At 41.6% G+C, this 19,949-nt stretch overlaps 1 protein-coding gene across 1 annotated transcript; it reads right to left on the reverse strand.

The window, feature by feature from the left end:
* Positions 1-515: 515 nt before the first annotated feature.
* On the reverse strand, positions 516-19,795 carry LOC113171316 (MAGUK p55 subfamily member 7-like). Its single transcript, XM_026373606.2, has 18 exons — positions 19,740-19,795; positions 18,823-19,656; positions 17,855-18,213; positions 17,213-17,290; positions 15,732-15,812; positions 13,602-13,736; positions 11,488-11,569; positions 11,251-11,336; positions 10,727-10,801; positions 10,049-10,245; positions 9,843-9,901; positions 9,169-9,213; positions 7,033-7,206; positions 5,041-5,121; positions 4,859-4,952; positions 4,574-4,682; positions 3,475-3,618; positions 516-2,766 (listed from the first exon to the last, which is right to left on the reverse strand). The coding sequence occupies exons 3-18, from the start codon at positions 17,990-17,992 to the stop codon at positions 2,536-2,538; spliced, it is 1,809 nt and encodes a 602-aa protein (XP_026229391.1). The 5' UTR covers positions 17,993-18,213; positions 18,823-19,656; positions 19,740-19,795; the 3' UTR covers positions 516-2,535.
* Positions 19,796-19,949: the final 154 nt, after the last annotated feature.

Consider the following 19,949-nt stretch of genomic DNA (forward strand, 5'->3'; position numbering starts at 1 on the left):
ATGTACAACACCTTGCAGCTGCTGCTGAACATGGCCAGAAGAGCCCCTCTTCCAGTCTGATTCCTAGGATTGTTGGGACTAGTTCACTTTAAAGCTGCACTGTTAACGATCAAAAGCTATTTCAGAGAGTGATCATCCAACTCTCCCCTCAGCTTAGATCATCTCTCGCTGCTGGCACCAGGGTGATGTCCACTGCAGCAGAAACAAAAAAACTCACTCTCTGTGGCCATGAACGAGGCAGAGTTGTTCAGAACCATGAGGCACTTAAAGCTACAGTATGGTACTTGCTCTGCTACGCTCTGCTACACTCAGTTGGCATCACCAGTAGTCATTACTCCAGTGAGTCCATGTGTCCAGTGTATGTATATCAACAACACAGCCATGGCACTTACTTAACTTATCCAAATAAAAAGACTTGAAAAAAGAAACAGAAGCTTCCCAATATATTCCAAACATGTAAAAATATCTAAGGAAATACTAGAAATAAATGCAGGAACTCGTATTAGGGTCTGGCTTTTATTTATTAATTTATTTATTTGTGGTATGTGATGCACAGAAAAAGTCACTGCTGCCAAAGCAGAGAGGAGGGGTCCTACTTCACTTCATGCCCACTGTGATCAGTCACACTGGTATATCCATTCATCATTTCATGGGGAACATTTCACCGTCAAATCATCATCACAGACATCAGAGTTTTGGTCTTCTTTTTTTTTTTTTTTCCCTCCCAATCATCATCGAGTCTCCTCCTGTTATTTTGAGCTGCTGTGACAGATTGTGTGTGTAAAAGCATCCACACTGTCAGGAATCCCATCAGGAGTGAAAAGAAAATCTTGGTGAACCTAAAACGCAGATGTAATTGTCAACAGAAGTTACATTTTCAAACTAGACGGCCTCTCGGCAAAGCAGAAATATGTGATGCTCTTCTTTATTGACAAGGGGAAACTTAAGTTAATCCTTCTTTCAAATGTTAAACATAAGCAAATAGGATTCAGCAGATGAAAACCTTTGTTATTTATTCAGTCCTATTTATTTTTACATACTTTAAATACACAGTTAAATGATTGGGCCAAATTATGTGAGAGCGATTGACATCATACTTCTGTGTAATGTTTGAAGTGGGAGCTGCAGTGAACATAAAACGGTAAGTTTTCATTGGATCACTCCTGTGTCTTTAATGGTATCGTTATGATCTCAGAGGGTGTCTGCTCATTCTCAACGGTGTGATGAAATTATACTGCCACACTTTGGCTGGGGTCGGGCTTCAGGCCTGGCACAAGTGTGACAGTCGTCCTCAAAGAGCTGTTTGCACCACTTAGTGACTAGGAGACACCTAGACTCACAAATGAGGGCATCTCCAAACCCAAACTCCAGATCCTTCATTTGTGTCACAGTCTACCTCGTGTTTCTTTGTTTGACACTAAAGGAAAATTCATTTCTTGTCTTGATGGTGTGCTCTCTGTCCCTGCAGCCTAATCCACTACAGTTTTGCTTTTACAGTAAGCTTTTATGTGCGCTCATAACTTTCTCCCCGTATGTCTGCGAAGGCCCGGGTTCCCCTGAAAGCCATTACCGTCTCCCCGCATCACGCTGCTCCCTCTTCCTCCCAAACGCGACATGATAGACACATTAACACTCCTTCACACCCAATTGAGCACAGCATCGTAGAGGAGGAAGGAAATGCCACGAACGTAGAGGAATGCGACTGAATTCTATCAACTCGCTTGTGTGAAGGGGGGGGGGACAGAAGAATCTGAGCTCGAGCTGCAGATGTGAAGCTCGAATATGAGCATTTATCAGTGCAGTGTCACAAGTGGAAAATCACTAATTCTTTTTAATTGTCTCAGTATGTTTCTGTGGAACAACAGGCCTTTTCTCAGTGTTTCATCGTGAAATCTTATCTCAACAATGTAACAGTGATTGTAACCGGCACCAACTTCACACTCCACAACTCTACAACCAGCACTCACATTTTCTTCCATTCACGCTGCTCGATTGACTGTTATCTTCTTTGCGCCCCTATCTTCTGTAGCACATTGTTGGCAAAACATCGTCCCGACTGCTACTAATAATATTTCTCTGGTGTACATTACAGTTAATTGAAGTGCAGCAGCTGTCAGAATAATTACATGCTGATGTTTGCGACTTGGCAGGGAAGGATTACGCTCGACCACAAACTCTGGAGAGTTTCCTTTTTCTGTTTTTTTTTCCTTCTTCGTCCTGCGAGCTTATTTCAGCCAAATGCCAACAGAAAAGCTGGCTTAGGGACAGAAGGGGGGGAGAGAGAGACTGATTCAGTTTGCCTAATTAGATACACACTAGGGGACTCTATGGAAAACTGGTAGTCACTGAACTAGTTTACACATGGAAAATTATTGAAGATATGAAGAAAAAAATGTTCAAGGTGTTGAGCTCTAATTTTAGGACTTTTTTTCTTTCTGTCCTCATTCAAGCACAATTCTGTCTAAACTGGCACTAAACAAATGAGCAGGAGGAACCTAACTTTGTATTTTTCTTTGTATCTACAGAGCTTAAAGTTCAAATCCATCCGGTCACATGACTACAACTTCTCCTCTCTTTTGTCGACGGGGAGTAAATCCACTGTGCAGGAATCCACTGAATGTCTTTCTCTTGCGTCTTCTTAAGGTCCGCCTTCAACTCTCTGAACGCCACCGCAATATCTCCGTTGACAACTACTTTGTCAAACAGGTGACCGTACTGGTTCTCCATGGTTTCGGCCAAGTCAATCATGTTTTCAAAGTCCTCATCCTGTGGACCACAAACACAGAGTGAATCTTGTACTTTAACAGCACATCGAAAAGATTCATTTCACATGAACAGCGTTTATCTGGAAAATGTGGTTTTGACTGGTGTCTCTGTTTCCATCAAGCTAACCAAGACTGTTGACTGTTTGATACATTCTGGACACATGTATGAAGTATGCAGTCTTTTTTCGCTCCAGCTGCGGTATAAGATGTGCCTGAGCTCTCTGCAGCCTGAGCTGCATCACAGGTGTGTGACCTTGCTGGTTTAATAAGAGCACTTGGGCAGGTGGGGTCAAACAGTGAATAAGAAGCCAGATGGGGATTATGGAAGTGGCTCATCATCATTTTAGTACAAGTACAAATCCACCAGAGCAACATAAAATATGAAGTCTTTAGTTATTGAGTCATTACTTACTGTATACACACAACATGTGACCCGGTCATCTTCTGAGTAAAGCAAATTCACCTACACATTAGTTGTTGAACAAGACGCCACCCACCAAGCGGCCTTGTAACCCCTCCTGCCTCCTAAACATCTCTTAAATGCAAACCACAGGGTCAGCCATGTGCGGGGCAAAGTGTGTGCATGCAAAAGCAAGCCGGGGCGACCTCACACCACCCTGCATGTTACATGATACAGAACAAGCACCTGCCGTCACACATGTTACAGAGCGCAATGTGTTGTGTGTGTTTAGGTTGGAGTTTCTCTTACTGAAAAGATCCTGACTGGGTTAGTGTCCCTCTCATCACTGGTGAACTTAGATCTGCGTCTGGTGAGGCGTAGCTCCTCGATTGGCGGAGGCTTCACAAACACTACGTACGGTTTGAATTCAGATGTGTACACATGTGTAATTTTCTTTAATGACAAAGACAAAAAAGGAGGAGGTGAGATGAAGTCAGAGCCTCGCATATGATATAAAAAGTTATCTAAACAATATGAGAAACTGGAACTATAACATGCGATGCCTCACTGGCTTTAAAGATCTTCAAGCCATAAGTTGCAGTGAAGCAGCAGAGCATCCCCACAACATTACACTGCCCCCTCTATGCTTGGTTGTAGGTATGATGTTCTCTGTCAAATTCTGATTTGACTGATCAGTTTTCCCAGAACATTTGGAACCTATCCATGTGAGCTGTGGCAAAATTTATACAGTACAAAGCCTTTTGTGGATTGACCCGAGTCTTCTCTGTTTGTGTCTCTCACTGTGCATCGGTGGAGTGCCAGAACCTTAGAAATAGCTCTATTAATCAATGAATAATTCCAACTATTCTCAGATTGATCAATACTTTTTTTTTAAATTAGTAACTAAGGGGGTGAATATTTACATCACCTTTTTGATTCATCCATTCATTATCTAAACTACTTATTCCTGTTAAATGTTTAGGGGACGCTGTAGCAATCCCATCTATGACAGGGTACACTCTGGACGGGGCGTCAGTCTATCACAGGGCACCTTGTTACTTAAAAAAAATTTAATTATTATTTAAAACCTGTATCTGGTGGTGCTTTATTTGAAAATGTTTAGTTTGAAGACCTTATTATAAGATACTAAGAAATCAGGAGGGGGTTGAATATTTTTTCACAACACTGTTTTTTTAAAAACATTAATAGGTCACATAATGAAAGTGTTGTTCATAAGTGAAATCGTTTTCAGTCCTGAAAAGGCAATCATCACAATTAACATTTTTCTGTTAGTACGAAACACCAGTGTGAATGATTTAGGAGGGATACGTGAATTACTTTGGCTCAAAACCTTTGTTCTTCTTGGACACTGAATGTTAGATACTTTATTTGATGGTCTAATACTTACACTGGGATGCACATCCAGAAGGCACACCTTGCCCTCAGCCAATACTTGGTGAACAGAGTCTAGACTTGTTCCATAATAATGTCCTTTGTACCTACCATATTCTATAAACCTAAGGAGAGAAAAGAACAGAGAGCAGACGGGAAAGACAGAAAGACGGCATTAAATGGTAATCAGACAGCAGTAGAAATAATGAACATCACTCTCAGGAGGGAGAGGCAGATGGAGAGTGAGACAGCAAAACACAATAGAGGTTGATTTATGGCCTGATACCTTCATATATAGTACCTATGAGTGAGAATGCCCTTTTCGAAAATGTGAATTGATACAAAATGATAATCCACCCCTTCAATCTCCTGCCTTGTCTTCGCTCGCGTGGTGTCTGCAAGAGAACAGGAAGGTGGCTTCAGAACATTTGGCATGAAGGAGGTGAAGGCCACAGTTGTGAAATACGAACACGTCTGTCTTACGTGGTATGGTGACGCTATAGCGGTCAGGGTCGGAGATCAGGAGCCTCCTCTTCAGTTCATTAACACCAACGCCGCTGGGCCCTTAATACAAAGATCAAAACACTGTGCTCTGTATGTGGGTTTTCATTCCTGATATCCAACGTGTACTAATGTTTTCCTCACGACAAATCCAGCATCAACTAGGCTTCGTGATCTGGTGACACATCTGCCTTTATCATTAGAGAACAGGAACGAGTCAGACAGACACAGCTCAGGTTTCAGTCTGAAAACGACTCTCCAACCAGCCTCGCTCTCATTCTACGCCCCGTGTCTCTCCGTCCAGCGTTTCTATAGCCTCTGGAAAATCCATAGCATCACATCTAAATGTGACATCTGCACAAGCCACACAGTATCAGTGTCACTATAGTGTAGGATGCACAGGATGAAGCGCACACAAGCATACGCACACACACTGGAGCATCTGGGATTTTCTTCTACGGTGGCTTTGTCCAACCCCGGGTTGCATCAGACTAATGGAGCGCTGTCTGAAAGCAGGATTCCTGACATACCTGCCTTTTCCATCACTGCATTGCATGAGCTCAATACATTACAAAATATCAAGTTTATAGACTCTCCACTCTTACACTGCTAATGTCTTTCACATCTGCTTCGCAAAATCGGAGAGGAGCATCATCAGGCTCCGTGAATACTGTCTTTTCTTTTTTCAGGAGTTACATGATCTGGAGGCCTTGAAGTGGCTGACAGTCACTTCGACCAGCCTCCTTTGGACATAACGGCCCATTGTTTCATTCAAAGTTTATGTGCAATACAAACAAAAAAAAAAAAAAAAAGGGAATGAATTCCAACCTGGTCAAATATTAGCCAGCTGGTCCTGTTTTAGCGATCCAGGTTTTGGTTTTCCTGTCTATAACTCTCACTGCCAATAAGCTATATATTCTCGATGATGACCTCCGGTCAATGAAGAGCCTTCACAGCAGACAGTAAAACGTAATCCAGAGTCAAGGTTAGCTCCAACTCAATTAAAGAGTTCTAAATCTAAATCCAAGCTGTCTTAACTGTTCCAGTTTGATGATGGAGCACTTGGCTGACATTATGAAGGATCTTATTCACAATCCGCTCATCCCTTTCTCTCCATTCATCTATCATTTATTTCTTCTCTATCTATCTGGTTTTTGTTTTTGCACGTCTTCCATTCACTGCTTCTCTTCTCTCTGTCTTCCACTTTTTCTTCTCCTCGTTTCTTCAGGTGACCTACAGTTGTATCATAATATGACATTAAAAAGACCTTTGGTGGGGCTCAGTGTAAAATTCCCCGGGGAGAGATATAGCTCAAAAATACATAGAGCAGGCCTGCAGGATTGGCAGAAAAGTGAATCTGGGGTGGGCCACAGGGTAACTTAAGAGAACAAAATATATTCTGACGTGGAGTTTTCTGACAGTGTTTACGTGGTTCTGATGGGAAACGATTGTTCTTGCACTCAAGAGTGGGAACATAAATCTTCATCAATGCATTGCTTTTTCTTTTGATCAACAACAGCTACAATAATTCTGTCCCTTTAGTGAATGGGATCACATTATTTTTAGTTTTTTCTTTTTTGTACAGGCAAAAAAACTGCAGGATAATATAAAACAGAACACAACAGACCACAATGTGCAAAACAGTACCTATCGCTGCAGTGCTACCATGTTATATGTTGTGTATTATAGCTGTGTTGTGTACACATTACACTAACTCTAGCAGAAGTTGCATAAGTTATGACGCTGTTTTCTAAAAGTAGCATTTCACAAAACACAAGAACCTGTTCATGTGGCTTTACAGGGGTAGTAAGTAATTAAGTACATTTACTCAAGTACTGTACTTTTACTTTACAAGAGTATTTTCTTTTAATTTTACATTTTTCCATTCATTTCAACATCAGTATTATCATTACTTAAGTAGTAACTTTGTGTTCTTTATACACCTCTGTGACTTTATGTCTAGCTCATACGTACCAACTAGAACGACCAGACGGTGTCTGTCCTTGGGGCTCCTGCAATAGGGCATCACCTCTATGTAGGTAGGAGGACAAACTGAGCCATGGACCCCTGTGCTCCACCTCCTGGACCAACTCGCTTCTCTGTCCAAACTGCTCTTTCTTCCAAGTCGAAAACTCCTTCTTAAACCAGCTAGTAGGGGCAAAAGGCCTTCAATTATTTGTGGGTGCATCACTGTATGTGTGTTTTGTGGTTGTAAGTCTTTTTGTGCAGAAGGATATCATTCTGTTATGTTCTATTGTTTCATTTCAATCATACATTTTTGACCCATATTCAGATAAGAACACTCTCCACAGGGTTGACTTAGCTGTCCTCCATGATTCACCATCCATTTTACATTTGCTTCCCGTCAATGCAACTTATGGACATCAATGGACTAAATATGTGACGGCTAGAAATATCAAATGCTGTTAGGAAACACTAACGGTGACAAGCTAAAGTGAGCCAGAACAGGAGAAACTATCAATGCTGCCATCTAAATCTGGTGTAAAGCGCTATCCTCAACAGCACAAATCTAGTCATGAAACAGCTCAGTCTGTCACGCGTGGCTTGTAGACCGTCTGACAACCAGAGTCTGCCATGCGACTGTGGTCTGGCCTGGATTGGCAGGCTCTCTCGCTTTCATGATGTTAACTGCTGCTAAGTGATGGAGCCAGGCTTTCTTTGACGTCAGCTGTAATTTCACTTTGTAAGCATATCTGTTCATTTCCTCTCCAGGCTTCATTCTAAGAAACATGGCACTACGAGCAGAGACTTCAAACCTTTGTTTACATTGCATTTAAACTGATGATTTCACTCAAATGTGAGAAGGTAATACAGCACATACTGTATAAGACCAATCTTATAGAGGACAAAAGAAATGGGATTTCTCCGAGTGAAACAAGGTCTAGAGGAAAACATTTTGTAATGGTCAATCTGAAGTAATTCTGGCAGTGAAATGCTCATCTGTTAGTGAAAATGCTCTTAGCCCTAAAACCAGAATATTTTTGGAAATGCTACAAGATGTTTCTGCTTCACTAGACAGAATGAAGTAAGGGTGAGAGATAGGGCTGAGTGATTACATATATCCCATGTCAAGATTATCTGATTTGAAATTTAACCTGCAGAGCAAATGAGGGGGCATTTACACCGAGTATGACGCATCGTAGACATACTGTGACCACTGAAAGCACTTCAACAGTACTGTTTTTTTGTCAGTAGTTTGGCATTTTGGGAAGTGTTTCCTTTCCTGCAGAGACTGGAGTGAGACATCAAGTCAAAGCAGAAACATGGTTAGCTTAGCTTTCCACAAAGACTGTATAGATACGGTATAAACAACAGATGCCCCGTCGGGGCTCGTGAAATCTGTCTGTCGCACACGCCGGTCACGCATTTTGGTAAATCCCTACCAACATTTGATTTGGGTGTTGGATCTCAGGACAAGGGAACAAGTTATCAAGTTATTACAGAAGCTCGTTTTTTTTCTCACTCTTTTCCTCGTCTACTCACAATACTCCACCATCCTCCTTTGATTACACTGCATGCAGTCATTCAGTCATGCAGCATCAATACGGCTTTCTATGCCAGACATAGAGGAAATCCGACCCGCGTCCTCAGGTGGAAGCAGGCCAGAGATAAGATGAAATGCACTTTATTGAATGCACATGACTCTTACAACGGATATGATGAAACATCTGTAATTGCCTTACCGTGCACAGGCGTAAGCCTTTTACTGTACAATCAACAGCACGCCCCATATGAACACCCTGCACTACTCATACGCACACAGGCAAATACACACATCATATCCAATCAATGACATCAAGACTAATTGGACAAATGGGAAGTTTTAATCCACATATGCTGTTCTAGTTCTTCTCCAAACCACAAAACTACATTTTCATATGAACTGGTTGGTAGGGTAAAAATAACTAAGGTCTTATTCCTCTTGCTGGTTTCAATCTGTTTTTATAGCTATGTTCGTTATGCACAGTTCATATGTGTGTGCTGTTGTGAGCTGTCATGTCCAACTGTCCCATATGGCACTGTCCTGTATCACCCTGGCTCCTTTACCAGTATCAGTGGGATTCGAATGGAATAAGTCAAACATCTCACCAATGTGGATCCCGGTTATAGGTCCGTAGTCTACATCCTCCACGGCTGGAAAATCAGGAAGAGAGAAGAGGAAAGATTGAGGAAATCATGAAGACAAACCACAGGGAACGACATGTGCATTACTGTGAAATGTTATACTCAGAGCATTAACATATGTTCTAACCCCAATGTCCTAACATTTTGCTTTGGAAATCCTAATATTACTTTTATTCAGAAAAGATATCCAATGTTTAAAAATAATAACCGCCACACTCTTACAAAGTGAATGCTAGCGAGAGTCTACGGCACGTTGTAAGAGGTCAGTTCAGTTAATAGATACTGAAGATGGAGCAGCAAGCATTGTATGACTATTGGTTTTGGATAACACCAACTCTTTAAATGTTCTACTAAAAAACAAAACGTGTGTTATATCATGACAGCTGTGCTACGCGTACATTTCCAAAAGCAGCTTTAAACAGACAATACCTTCTCCCTCATCTGTGGAGCATGTGGAGAAAACAAAAGTAGTGAGGACAGCAGGAGGGCAGCAGACGACCATGACCGTGGCTTACAGACATAACCTTTCCCCTCCCAGCTTAGAACGGACAGAGCTCGTCCGTGTTTATTGGAACATGTTAAAAAAACTTTTTTTTATTCTTCTGAGGTGCTTTTATGGACAAACTTTGGCTCATCACCTGGTGGTTTTACTCGTCGAGGCTTGAACAGCGCCTTAGGTCTCTGCAGTGCAACTCTCCTGTGAGACGCCAGATAAAACAGGAAGACTGAATCAAAAGAGGAGCTTGTTAAAATGATTTACAAGCATTATATGGCAGAGTCTGATTGTTAAAGTGAGTGATTCAAAGCATTAAAAAAAAAAAAAAAAAAGCACAAAAAGGACCACCTCTCGTGCAGCTGTTGTGAGGGGATGAGCCCTGCGCGGGCGTTGCCATCCCTGAGGTGACAGGCCTGCCACCAGGTGTCATCTTCTGTGCTGACAATCTGCAGGATGTCGCCCCTTTGAAAGGCTACTGCTGCGTCCTTGCACGGGACAGTGGGATCCTCGTTAGGATCGTAGTCAAAAAGAGCCCGCACGAACAGCTGAGGAGGGAAAATCAAGCTTTTCTATGTAAACAGGAAAACAGGTCATTAGAGAAAATGCACATTTGATTGTATTTAGGCTTCTCTTTTCCTACAGCAGCTTGGTAAACCTCCGTGTCCCAGCCATGGACACGATATCTTTGTCTGGTGCTACTTTACATATGTCGGTGTCGTTTTTGAGAAACGACCACAATCACTGAAAATAATTTGTCTTAATCCGTTGCAAATGCTCCCCGCTCTGACTGACTTCAACTTGGACGAGCACAGCATACATGTGGTTGTGGTGTCCTAGAGTTCTTTCTGAAAAAAAGGAAAAACTTTTTTCCACACAAGGTGTATGCTAATTCATTGTGGATTGGAAATGGAGTTGAAACAGATCACATGGGAAATGATCAATCAGGTCATAAAGCTGTGAATGGTGAGGACGTTAGTGAGCGTCCTTTGACTGCCTGTTGACATCGACATCGCTTGTTTACTGTACCTTCTTACTTGATGACATATCTTCCTTGTAGGAGGCAGGAATGATGGTGAATTTAATTTCACTCTCAGAACGAGCCTGGACAAAAAAAAAAACAGTGGCGTGAGAAGGAATAGGTCGATATTTTGGGAAAAGCTACAAGCACCTGCATGTTTGTATGATCTATAAGAAACTACTGCTGAAGTCCTGTTAGATGAGTCAGTTTAAGACTGGAAAGAGGGGAAACAATGAGTCTGTCGACAAAGAAAAGAAACATATAGTGCATTTAAAGGTCACAACCTGTATTCTATTGTGTCTGCCTCTTCACTATCAACTACACAGTAAAGGCAAAAAGCTTTCTTCCTGTTTCCTGTGGGGTTTTTAGAGAGGTTGTTAGGGGGTAAGCTAAACGTCCTGTAAAGCAGACAGTTGGATAATCTTGTAGCTACAGTAGAACCTGATATTCGTTGCAATGCTGAAAAAAATAAAGAAAAGGTTCAGAGACACTCAAACAAACGATGTGACAGAACAGCGGAGGTGAGACTGACCAGAAGAGGAAGGATTTCTTTTGGCTTTCTGTGCTCCAGGGAGACTCCGTTCACCTCTTTGAGCTCATCTCCTTCGTGGATCAGCCCTTGAAAGTGATGGAAATGCACATGGAGATTTTGCACCACTTGCTTTACACCGCAGCATGCTCATTTCTTACGAACCGCCACAGCTGATGTAAATGTACAGGGAAGTGTAAAGTGGTAACAGCCGTAATAAATGAGATGTTGTCAGTTTACCGCTCTTGTCAGCTGCGCCTCCTCTCAGGATCCTCGCCACAACAATGGCCCCCGTGGATTTATCCTTCTTAAGTGTTGCCCCCTTGTGGGCGGCGGTTAGTGAAGGAGCAGATGATGGACAAACAGACAAACAGATGCACAGAGTCAAACAGGTCAAGTGATGGAGAGTGAAAAGAACATGTTTATTCTATTACAGCCCAGACGAACTTCTTATTTAGAGCCTGCTCATTCCAGTGAAGGTTATTTGTATCAAAACGGGACCGTTTAGCTCATTGCCTTCATGTAACACACGAGGAAAAGGTTACCCAAAATCAGCGTTATTTTCAACAGATGTTATTGATGTGGAGCAAATCGCAATGGAAAGAGCATTTTATGTAGTTGACTACAATCAGCTCACGCTCGGGTGTTGTCTGGAAAACGGGAACATGATGGATCGATCAAAGAGACCATGTCAGAAAGAGGTCAATCCCCCTCCAATCTGGTTTTGGGATCAGTTCAAAAGTGTGTTCTCTATTATTGGTCCAATGCACATACACACAAACATACACTGCCAAAATGTCCATCTTATTCTCTTCTTCCAGGGGCAATTATTCTCATAATTAGTGTAAAGATCTCGACAGATTTTAATACAATTTGGTCAAAAGTGGCCACAAACAACAAATGCTTGTTTTTTGATGTGGGTCCAGGAATTCTTTGTGGAATTTAAACTTTGCCTCTAAGGGTTTTATTTGAACATTTCCGCTATTTCGACAACTAAAAAAAAAAAAAAAAAACTGGCACACGTACCCTATCCTGTCCATCACCGTTTGTATTTTAGAGTGATCTTTATCCAGATTTAAATAGAAAAAAAACATAAAAATCTGACTTTTCAAAATTAAAATAACAAATTGTATGGATTTTACAGCATTGGCAGAGATATGCCCTCTGTGAAGTTTCAGCTTTCAGTCCAGTTTCACTTCATCCAGGAAATTTCCAGAAATAAGTGCGTAGACAATGTGGACAAGGTGGAAAAAGGCTGATCATTCCAGTCGTTTCAAGCAAAGGAACTCTGATTAAAGACCTTGAAACACGTTGATTTACATCAGAAACAGAAAAGACATTATCCCGATCCCTTTAAATGCACAGAGCTGCTTTAAAGGCTTGAAATAAGATGCAAATTGTAGCAGCGCATACACCTTAAACACACACACGCAACAACAGACAACAATGCTGAAAGCAGGCTATGATGTGCGTCACAGCAGATATATGGCAGGGAAGATGTGGAAGAATTGACTCTGTAAATTCTTGGTTGAAGAGAGCGCGCAGCAGCCCATGCAGAGACAAAGGTGATCCAGGCTGCCGCAGGAACTTTTCTTATGTTTCCTGTTATTCTAAGTGCTTTCGTTCTGCTACATCTTGGCACGCCACGGGAGTTTAGCGGGTTTGTTTTTTTGACAACATGACATTAATTCACTCGCCAGAGAAACTTTCAGCCTGGAGTCACTTGGCTATGTATATTCTTTTAAACTGCCTGTCAGTTATTGTGACTGGACAAATTACAGCTTTTTTTTTTTTTTTTTTAAAGCACAGTTGTCTTGTTCAATATTGCAACAACGTCAATAATTGCTCTCTGAGTCCAGGAAGACCAAATTCAGAGACAGGCTTATGTAGATAAGTTCAGTACTTTGGGAGCCGATTTAAAATTTCTCCATCGTTGAAGTTTTCTTTAAGTTTATGATCAAAGCAAATGTGTCTTTCCAGATCATCATTTGTTATGACAGAAAGTAAGAAAGTGTTTAAATGCAAAATGAGTTTTTGGTTTTTAACTGAGGTTAGGAGTTACCTGAGAAGACTGATGTGACTGTCGTGGCATTATGCTTTAATATGCATAACTTTAATATGCAGCCAACATAAAGACAGGAATGTTTGCAAAGATGAAAAATTCTGGTTACTCGCTACTAATTAACACAATATATCTCCACATTGAAAACTGCAGCTGTGCTAACCTGCCGGCTCCAGCTACTGTGAGCAAGTTGATTTTCCAGAAAATGCTGAAAGATCGTTGTAAGCCAAACAGGAGATAAATCAATAAAGTTTTTCTTTGAGCACTGAAACATGAAGACTGATTTACTGACCAATGGTTCTTTGGTTTTCACCAGACTGACAATTTTGACTGAATCCTCTTCCTCATCCGGTACATCGTCAGGTATCGGTGGCAGAGTGGGCTCAAAGTCCCTCTGAGCTACAGCGTCATGGACAGACAGGAGACTCTGTGAGGAAGACAGAAGTACAGTGTCTGCTCGGCACTGAGGCGTGTCACTGAATCAAATTCTAGCCGCTGTGAATAGATGTGGCACCGGGGCTAGTATCCTTAAATGCATCTCACTTTGTATGGAAAATATGGCACAGTCTAAGGCTTTGCAGCACACTCCAAACCAAATGGATATTGGCATGTTGGCTGTCAAAATGCTGCTGGATTCAGCAAAGTGAACACATTCCAGAGTAATCACTGCAAAGGTCTCCACATGAAGGCATGCTGTGGAACTACTGTCACTGCAGATTTACCAACACACGTTTAGTTCAGTTGATAGGTTAGAGAAGCTGCTGAATGTAGCTGAAGGGTTAAAGAATGGTTCGACGTGCAACCAATCCCTGACGACTAATTAAAGTGGGGAAAAAATAAATAAATTCGAAAAGCGAAAAAACATGTTTGGCTGACCGGCCTGCACTCACACTTGGCCTGCAACTGAATCCAAATACAGCAGCTTCTTGTTTGATGTGAACTTTCAAATGCACCCATGCCAACATAGCCAATGGGGCCACCTGCAAGCAGCCACCGCCGCCCGCCCACCCCCCACCCCCCCAACACCGCCTCTGGGTGCAGCTGTAAGAGCCCAGCTCAAACATAACACAGCTTTAAAAAAAAAAAAAACAACAACCCTATTTCAAATTGATCTGTTAGTCACTATCAATTCCCAGACAGTTCATTTAAGTGTGTTTGGTGCTCACTTTGGCAGCGTGAGGACCACGGATTTGTTAGCTGAAAAACAATATTCGAGGTAAATGTTAATCCTACTGTGAGGCTGCACAACGTACAACTCTTAAAAAAAAAAGAAAAAAAAAAAAGAGGAATTTACAATAATGAAAAAGAACGAGGCGAGGAAAGGGGACGCGTCTGCTCGTCAACTTTATTTTACCAATCAGCCAATCCGTCTGTCAGTTGGTCTACTTGTTATCCCCATGTCCATCATCAGTTGCTCTGCTCGGAGGCTGCCAGCGCGTGAGCAATGTGTCTCTGGCCGCTTTCAGAGACGGGGTTTTTTAAAAAACAAACATTCATTTACAGAATATTACACCCAATGCCTCTCATAAATATGTGTGAGCTCCCACGTTGGGGCCAAGAACAAACAGGCCATTAAGGCTGTTTAAACAAACCCGTTAGTTCTCGTCTGGCTTCGGCTCCTCATTAAGAAAAGCCACAGCCTCTGGAGCTCGCTGGAAAACCGTACGCCGTGTGCATGTTTGTGTGCGTTTCTGAAATACGACTGTCAGCGGATCTGAAATAAGGAAACATGCATTTGAGTAGTCTCCACCTCTACATGAGTTAACACTAATAAACATAACTAGGGAGCAGATTAACTTCACTGCCTGTGTGGTTAATAGATGTCAGCACCTCCCAGTGGGCAGAGTGACGAGGTGAAATCGGTCTAAATTAAATTTACAGTTGGATTAATTTGCCACTTTGTGTGACCCACACGGGAGCCAACTGTGGGAAACAACATGGTGTAAGCCTTTTGGTTGTGTGAGCTTCAGAATAGCTCAAATGAAGCATGACTGCGAGGAAATGAAATGACTGAATGTGTAAATACACTATTCATTGGTTTGTTTATTTCACTTTTAACTGACCCTTTAAGATTGGATCGCTGTATGGCAGCTAGACAACGCCTTCCGTATTAATTCAATTTTACTAATAACTAATGGGATGTGAATGGAAAGGCAATGGTACGTCATACACCACATGGTTCAGGGTACGCTTATGTGCAGATTTGTGCAGCAATATTATAAAGATGAAGAAGCAGTTTAAAATAATAGTTTAATGTAAGAGCAGCTACATCTGAGCAGGAAAGCAAACAAGTGCATCCTACTTCCCAAGAGCGTCCTTTATGAACGGTGTCAAAATGATGTAGTTCACCGGGACAGAGGTCTTGACTGGGGAACACGCGTGAAGCCACATGAACTAAATGACTGTAGGAAATACTGTTCACCTTAAAGAGGGGCTTGTTCAAGAGGCCAACCAGTTCTTTGACCTCATCTCTCCAGCCTTGGTAGATCAGCTCTCTGGACAACTGCAAGCAGAGAAAAAGAGAAGGAGGGGCAGGATGTATTTTTGTAGGCTAATTAGAGGTATACATTTATATCATGGCCCAGGCTGATGTTTGCTCTAGTCTACTCTGTACTAGCCAAGACAAAGACACAAGCAGAGACACAAAGGTTTCAGATTCAGACCAAAGTGACACGTCATCAGTGCTGTCAGTCATTTCTTATGACCGTCAGCCTCGATCATCTCACTGGGACTTTGCTGGATTTTATCTATTTGTCAGGGTTCCTCTTTGGGTTTTGTCATTTAGCCACTGTCTGAAAAAAAAAAAAAGAAAAAGCAAAGCTCCTGAATGTTCAAGGCTACACGAGAGCTGCGGCGACAACTAACCCAGAGCAGCCTTGACCGTCAGCAGCGAGCCGAGAGGCGGCGAGTGACTGTGTGCAGTCGCCTGTCTTGTCAAGCATTTTACTGTAATGACTTCTACTGCTTCAAGATGTCGAGGCACACTCCCGAGACACAATGCATGAAGGTCATTAGTTTCCACTGTGAGCAAACAGAAGCTTCTCTGAGGGGAAACAGACCCACGGTTTGGCCCTTCCAGTAGGTCCTGATGATTTAAGCCAGGCGGAGTGTGGCTGTCGAACCGAATGTGAAGCACACGGAGTGATGGGAGGGAGATGGAGAGAAGTATGGGGGAGAGGGTGTAGGGGTGGATACACAGTATGGAAAAACATGGCAGAAATTACAGTATGTACAGTATAGAAAGAAGATAAAGGAATCAAAAGAAGAAATAATAAGATACAATGGGCAGTTTAAAAAGAATATCCTTGTTATGCAAGTTGTCCAGTAAGAAATAATCAGGAAATGAAGGTGGAAGATGATAAAATTGAACAAAGGAGTCAGAGGAGTGACTGAAAATGAAGGAGTGACTGGTTTGTAAGAGAGAAGAAGAGGACTTATGTATGAAATAGTTTGCACATCTGAGGAAAATGGTGACTGGTGTTGTCGTTTTGAGTCGCAGCTGTAGTGGGAGTACTCTCTGTCACTTCATCTTACATCTGAAATTAATTGTATTCCTCCAACCTGAAACCCTAGACTACACACCAAATTATTTTAGCAGCCTTTTGCACGGCACTGTCCTCAGTGACCTAACTCTCAGCGCACTGACACAAAATGAGATCTGCTTTAAAACACAGTCTTTCAAAGTGATAATATCGGAGGTGATGGTGCTTTGGAATAACGTCTCCTAACTCTCAGTACACATAGGGAGGAATGTACAGTCACGTCACGCCTCTGTGTGACAGGAAAGTCACTGTATAACGAAGGAAATTTAAACAATGAAAAATCTCCCCCCCCCTCTGCTGTCAAACTGTCAACCTCGGCAGCGTGTGTATCTGCAAAAGATGTTTGGACAGAGTCACTTACATCTGAGGCCAGACTTGCTGCGTTGTGTTGGACAGGGACGGGGCTTCGCTTCTCAAAACGCCTAAGTCGCTCGTGGATCTGTGGGGTCAGTAATGCATCATAATAAAGATTCTGTCAGCAAAAAGAACAAGGCAAAAGTTACTAAAACTTCTATTTAATACTCAAATTGATCGGGGGAAAAAGAAGCCAGCTGGAATAATGATGTGGATTTATTTAAAAAGATATGTTATTTTACTAGATAAGGACCAATACAAACTTCATTTTGTGACCTGTTTCTTATACAGAACATTTTTGAGGTACTTGTACTTTAAGTATTTAAATTTTCTACTTTGCTACTTTATACTTTGTCAATGCTGCATTTCAGAGGCATGTTATATTTAAAGTTAAATATGTAATTAATTCCATCATCACCAAATAACTAATAATAAATAATTTACATTTTAATATTTACTATTACTTGTAACAGAGTGTTTCTTCATTTACTTAAGTAATGGGTCTGAGTACTTCACCCACTTCAATCTTCTTTGGCTTAAACACTTCTGTTTAAGCCAAAACCAGCGCTTAAGCAAGTTTAAAAAAGCAGACACTGTAAATGAGGTGGAAGCAAACAACCAGACATCACAGACGCAAATCTGTGTTCACCTTAAACAGCAGGTGAAGCTTCTTTTCCATCAGCATGCTGTGGAGGAACCTGTAGTCCTCCTCTCTGTCTGTACGAGACCCGGTTCCAGACATCACTGAAGACGCCTGGAGGTGCGGGGGCAGGACACACCCGCGCATAAACTGCACACGTACAGTCACCGGCGTATTTAATTTCCAGAGCCTGTCTTGAAGATTGTGAAGCAAAGGTCAAGAGCCCAAAGGGAGGGAGGTCAAAGGTTAAATAGACAGTGTGTGATGAAAAGTATTTTCTATAAGAAAAACCGATTGTGCTTGTTTTGCATAGAACAACTTGCAGGACAGTGCTTCTGTGTTCTGTTCAGCTCGTCCTCCTCCTCACTCTGAGGAAAGAAAAGTCAACAAATATTAAAACACATACAAATTAAAGGTCCATACTTTAAATTCCTCTGGTTTACCTGGAGTAGATCAGGGAAAGAATAAGATGTGTTTACATGGTGCATGTATACTGTATTTTTGCATGGTACATAACAGATACCTCCTCTGTGTTATTACTGCCCCCTTATGCTTGCATGAAGTATTTCAGCATGATCCCACTTTACTGATATGAACAGTTTATTAAATGTATCAATGTTTCATCAGCAATATTCAAAGTTTTTTTTTTCTTTAGGACATTTATCTGACATGTTTGCATGGTTGAGAGGTAAAAATGCTACATAATAAATACTCGATATCCTGAATTTAGTTTGATCAATTCTTTTATTATAATTTCCAGCAATTTAGACACAATATTGTCCAATGTCACTTAATTAGAATTCTTAGATGTTAATGTTCATATTATTTTTTAAAAGCTGATAATGAGCTATCCTGTGTAAATACACTGACTAATACACTTAATTTGGGATACAGATGAGGAGTGCAACAACATGTTCTAAGTCAAATAAAACATATTTTAAGTAGAGAATTAGCAGAGTAAACGTAACTGCACTCACCAGAGACTGTTTCGTCTTGTTAGGACTGCTCAGAGGCTGCCAGCCCGTCAGCCCATCTATCCAAAACAGCTGCATTTGAACATCCACTTGTAGAGAGAGGTTGCGTACTGTTCGACTGACCAGACTGTAAAAGAGACTCTTCTCTGTGTCTCTTATTCCGTCAATATGTGTCAGGTCTGACCTAAATCAAGCCAGCAGGCAATCAATACAGCAATCAAAGAATGTTGGCCTATAACAGTTCACTTTCCACTGTCCATTGTCGCTGGAGACAATTATTCACACAGATAAAACTGAACGTGATGTCAGAGATAATTTTCACGTATCTGATGATAAATGTAATGAATCAATATACTTGTTATGGATAAATAGATATGCTGGACTTGAACTACATACACTTCTTTAAGTAGCCTAGTACGGTTAAATAGTGTCATGCTGTTTTGTAAATCTACTTCACTGTCTGCTGGTTGGACATAAAGCTGTGCAATGGTGTCACTTTAATCCCTGGATTTCTCATTCTCATATTTTCCAAATAAGAAAAATCAATAGAGGATGTAAGCACTCACAGTTTGTTGTAGCCCTGTGCACCACAAAATTGTACTTGTAACATACTTATCAGGGATCAGATTCCTCCACCACTGCTCAACTGTCGCAAGAGCTGAGACTCTGGGTGATGCTTATTACAAAAGACATAAAATTCCTCCTATTGATTGGGTTCAAGTCTTTTCTTGGAGGGGTGTAACTGACCTCTCACCTCTAGCCTTGGACTAAAGGCCCATCCTCTCTCTTTAGGCTGCTGGAAAAGGGAGCCTAAACTATTCTGTTTCTCCACACACCCTGTACCAAATCAGAAAAAGACAGTCTGTTCACAGAGGGTACAGTGTTCACGTCACTGATCTAGAGCAGGGTAGCAGACAGACCGTGGGTGTGCCGCAGTAATGGCCAGCGACATGTGAACTCAGAGAAAAGAGCGCAGCGGCTCCAACTAGCTGCGTTTTCAGCTGCGTCACGTTATCCAGAGACAGCTGAGCTAATACCGGAAATGAAGCTCTGTACTTCAAAATAACAACCCCAATGCAGAGGCGGCAGTTAGTAAGCCTTTATTGTGTCAAACTATGGACATTAAAGGG

The sequence above is a fragment of the Anabas testudineus genome, chromosome 17 (genome assembly GCF_900324465.2).
Source record: "Anabas testudineus chromosome 17, fAnaTes1.2, whole genome shotgun sequence".
In the NCBI taxonomy this organism is placed as follows: Eukaryota; Metazoa; Chordata; class Actinopteri; order Anabantiformes; family Anabantidae; genus Anabas; species Anabas testudineus.

What these genes read in the sequence shown, in the direction of transcription:
- LOC113171316 (XM_026373606.2), bottom strand. Translation starts at nt 17,992, where the DNA reads ATGCGCGGGTGTGTCCTGCCCCCGCACCTCCAGGCGTCTTCAGTGATG. An exon ending in AGCTTCACCTGCTGTTTAAG is followed by an intron (nt 17,291 to 17,854) that starts GTGAACACAGAT and finishes CTGACCCCACAG; the next exon opens with ATCCACGAGCGACTTAGGCG. An exon ending in TGAAAACCAAAGAACCATTG is followed by an intron (nt 11,570 to 13,601) that starts GTCAGTAAATCA and finishes GCCGCCCACAAG; the next exon opens with GGGGCAACACTTAAGAAGGA.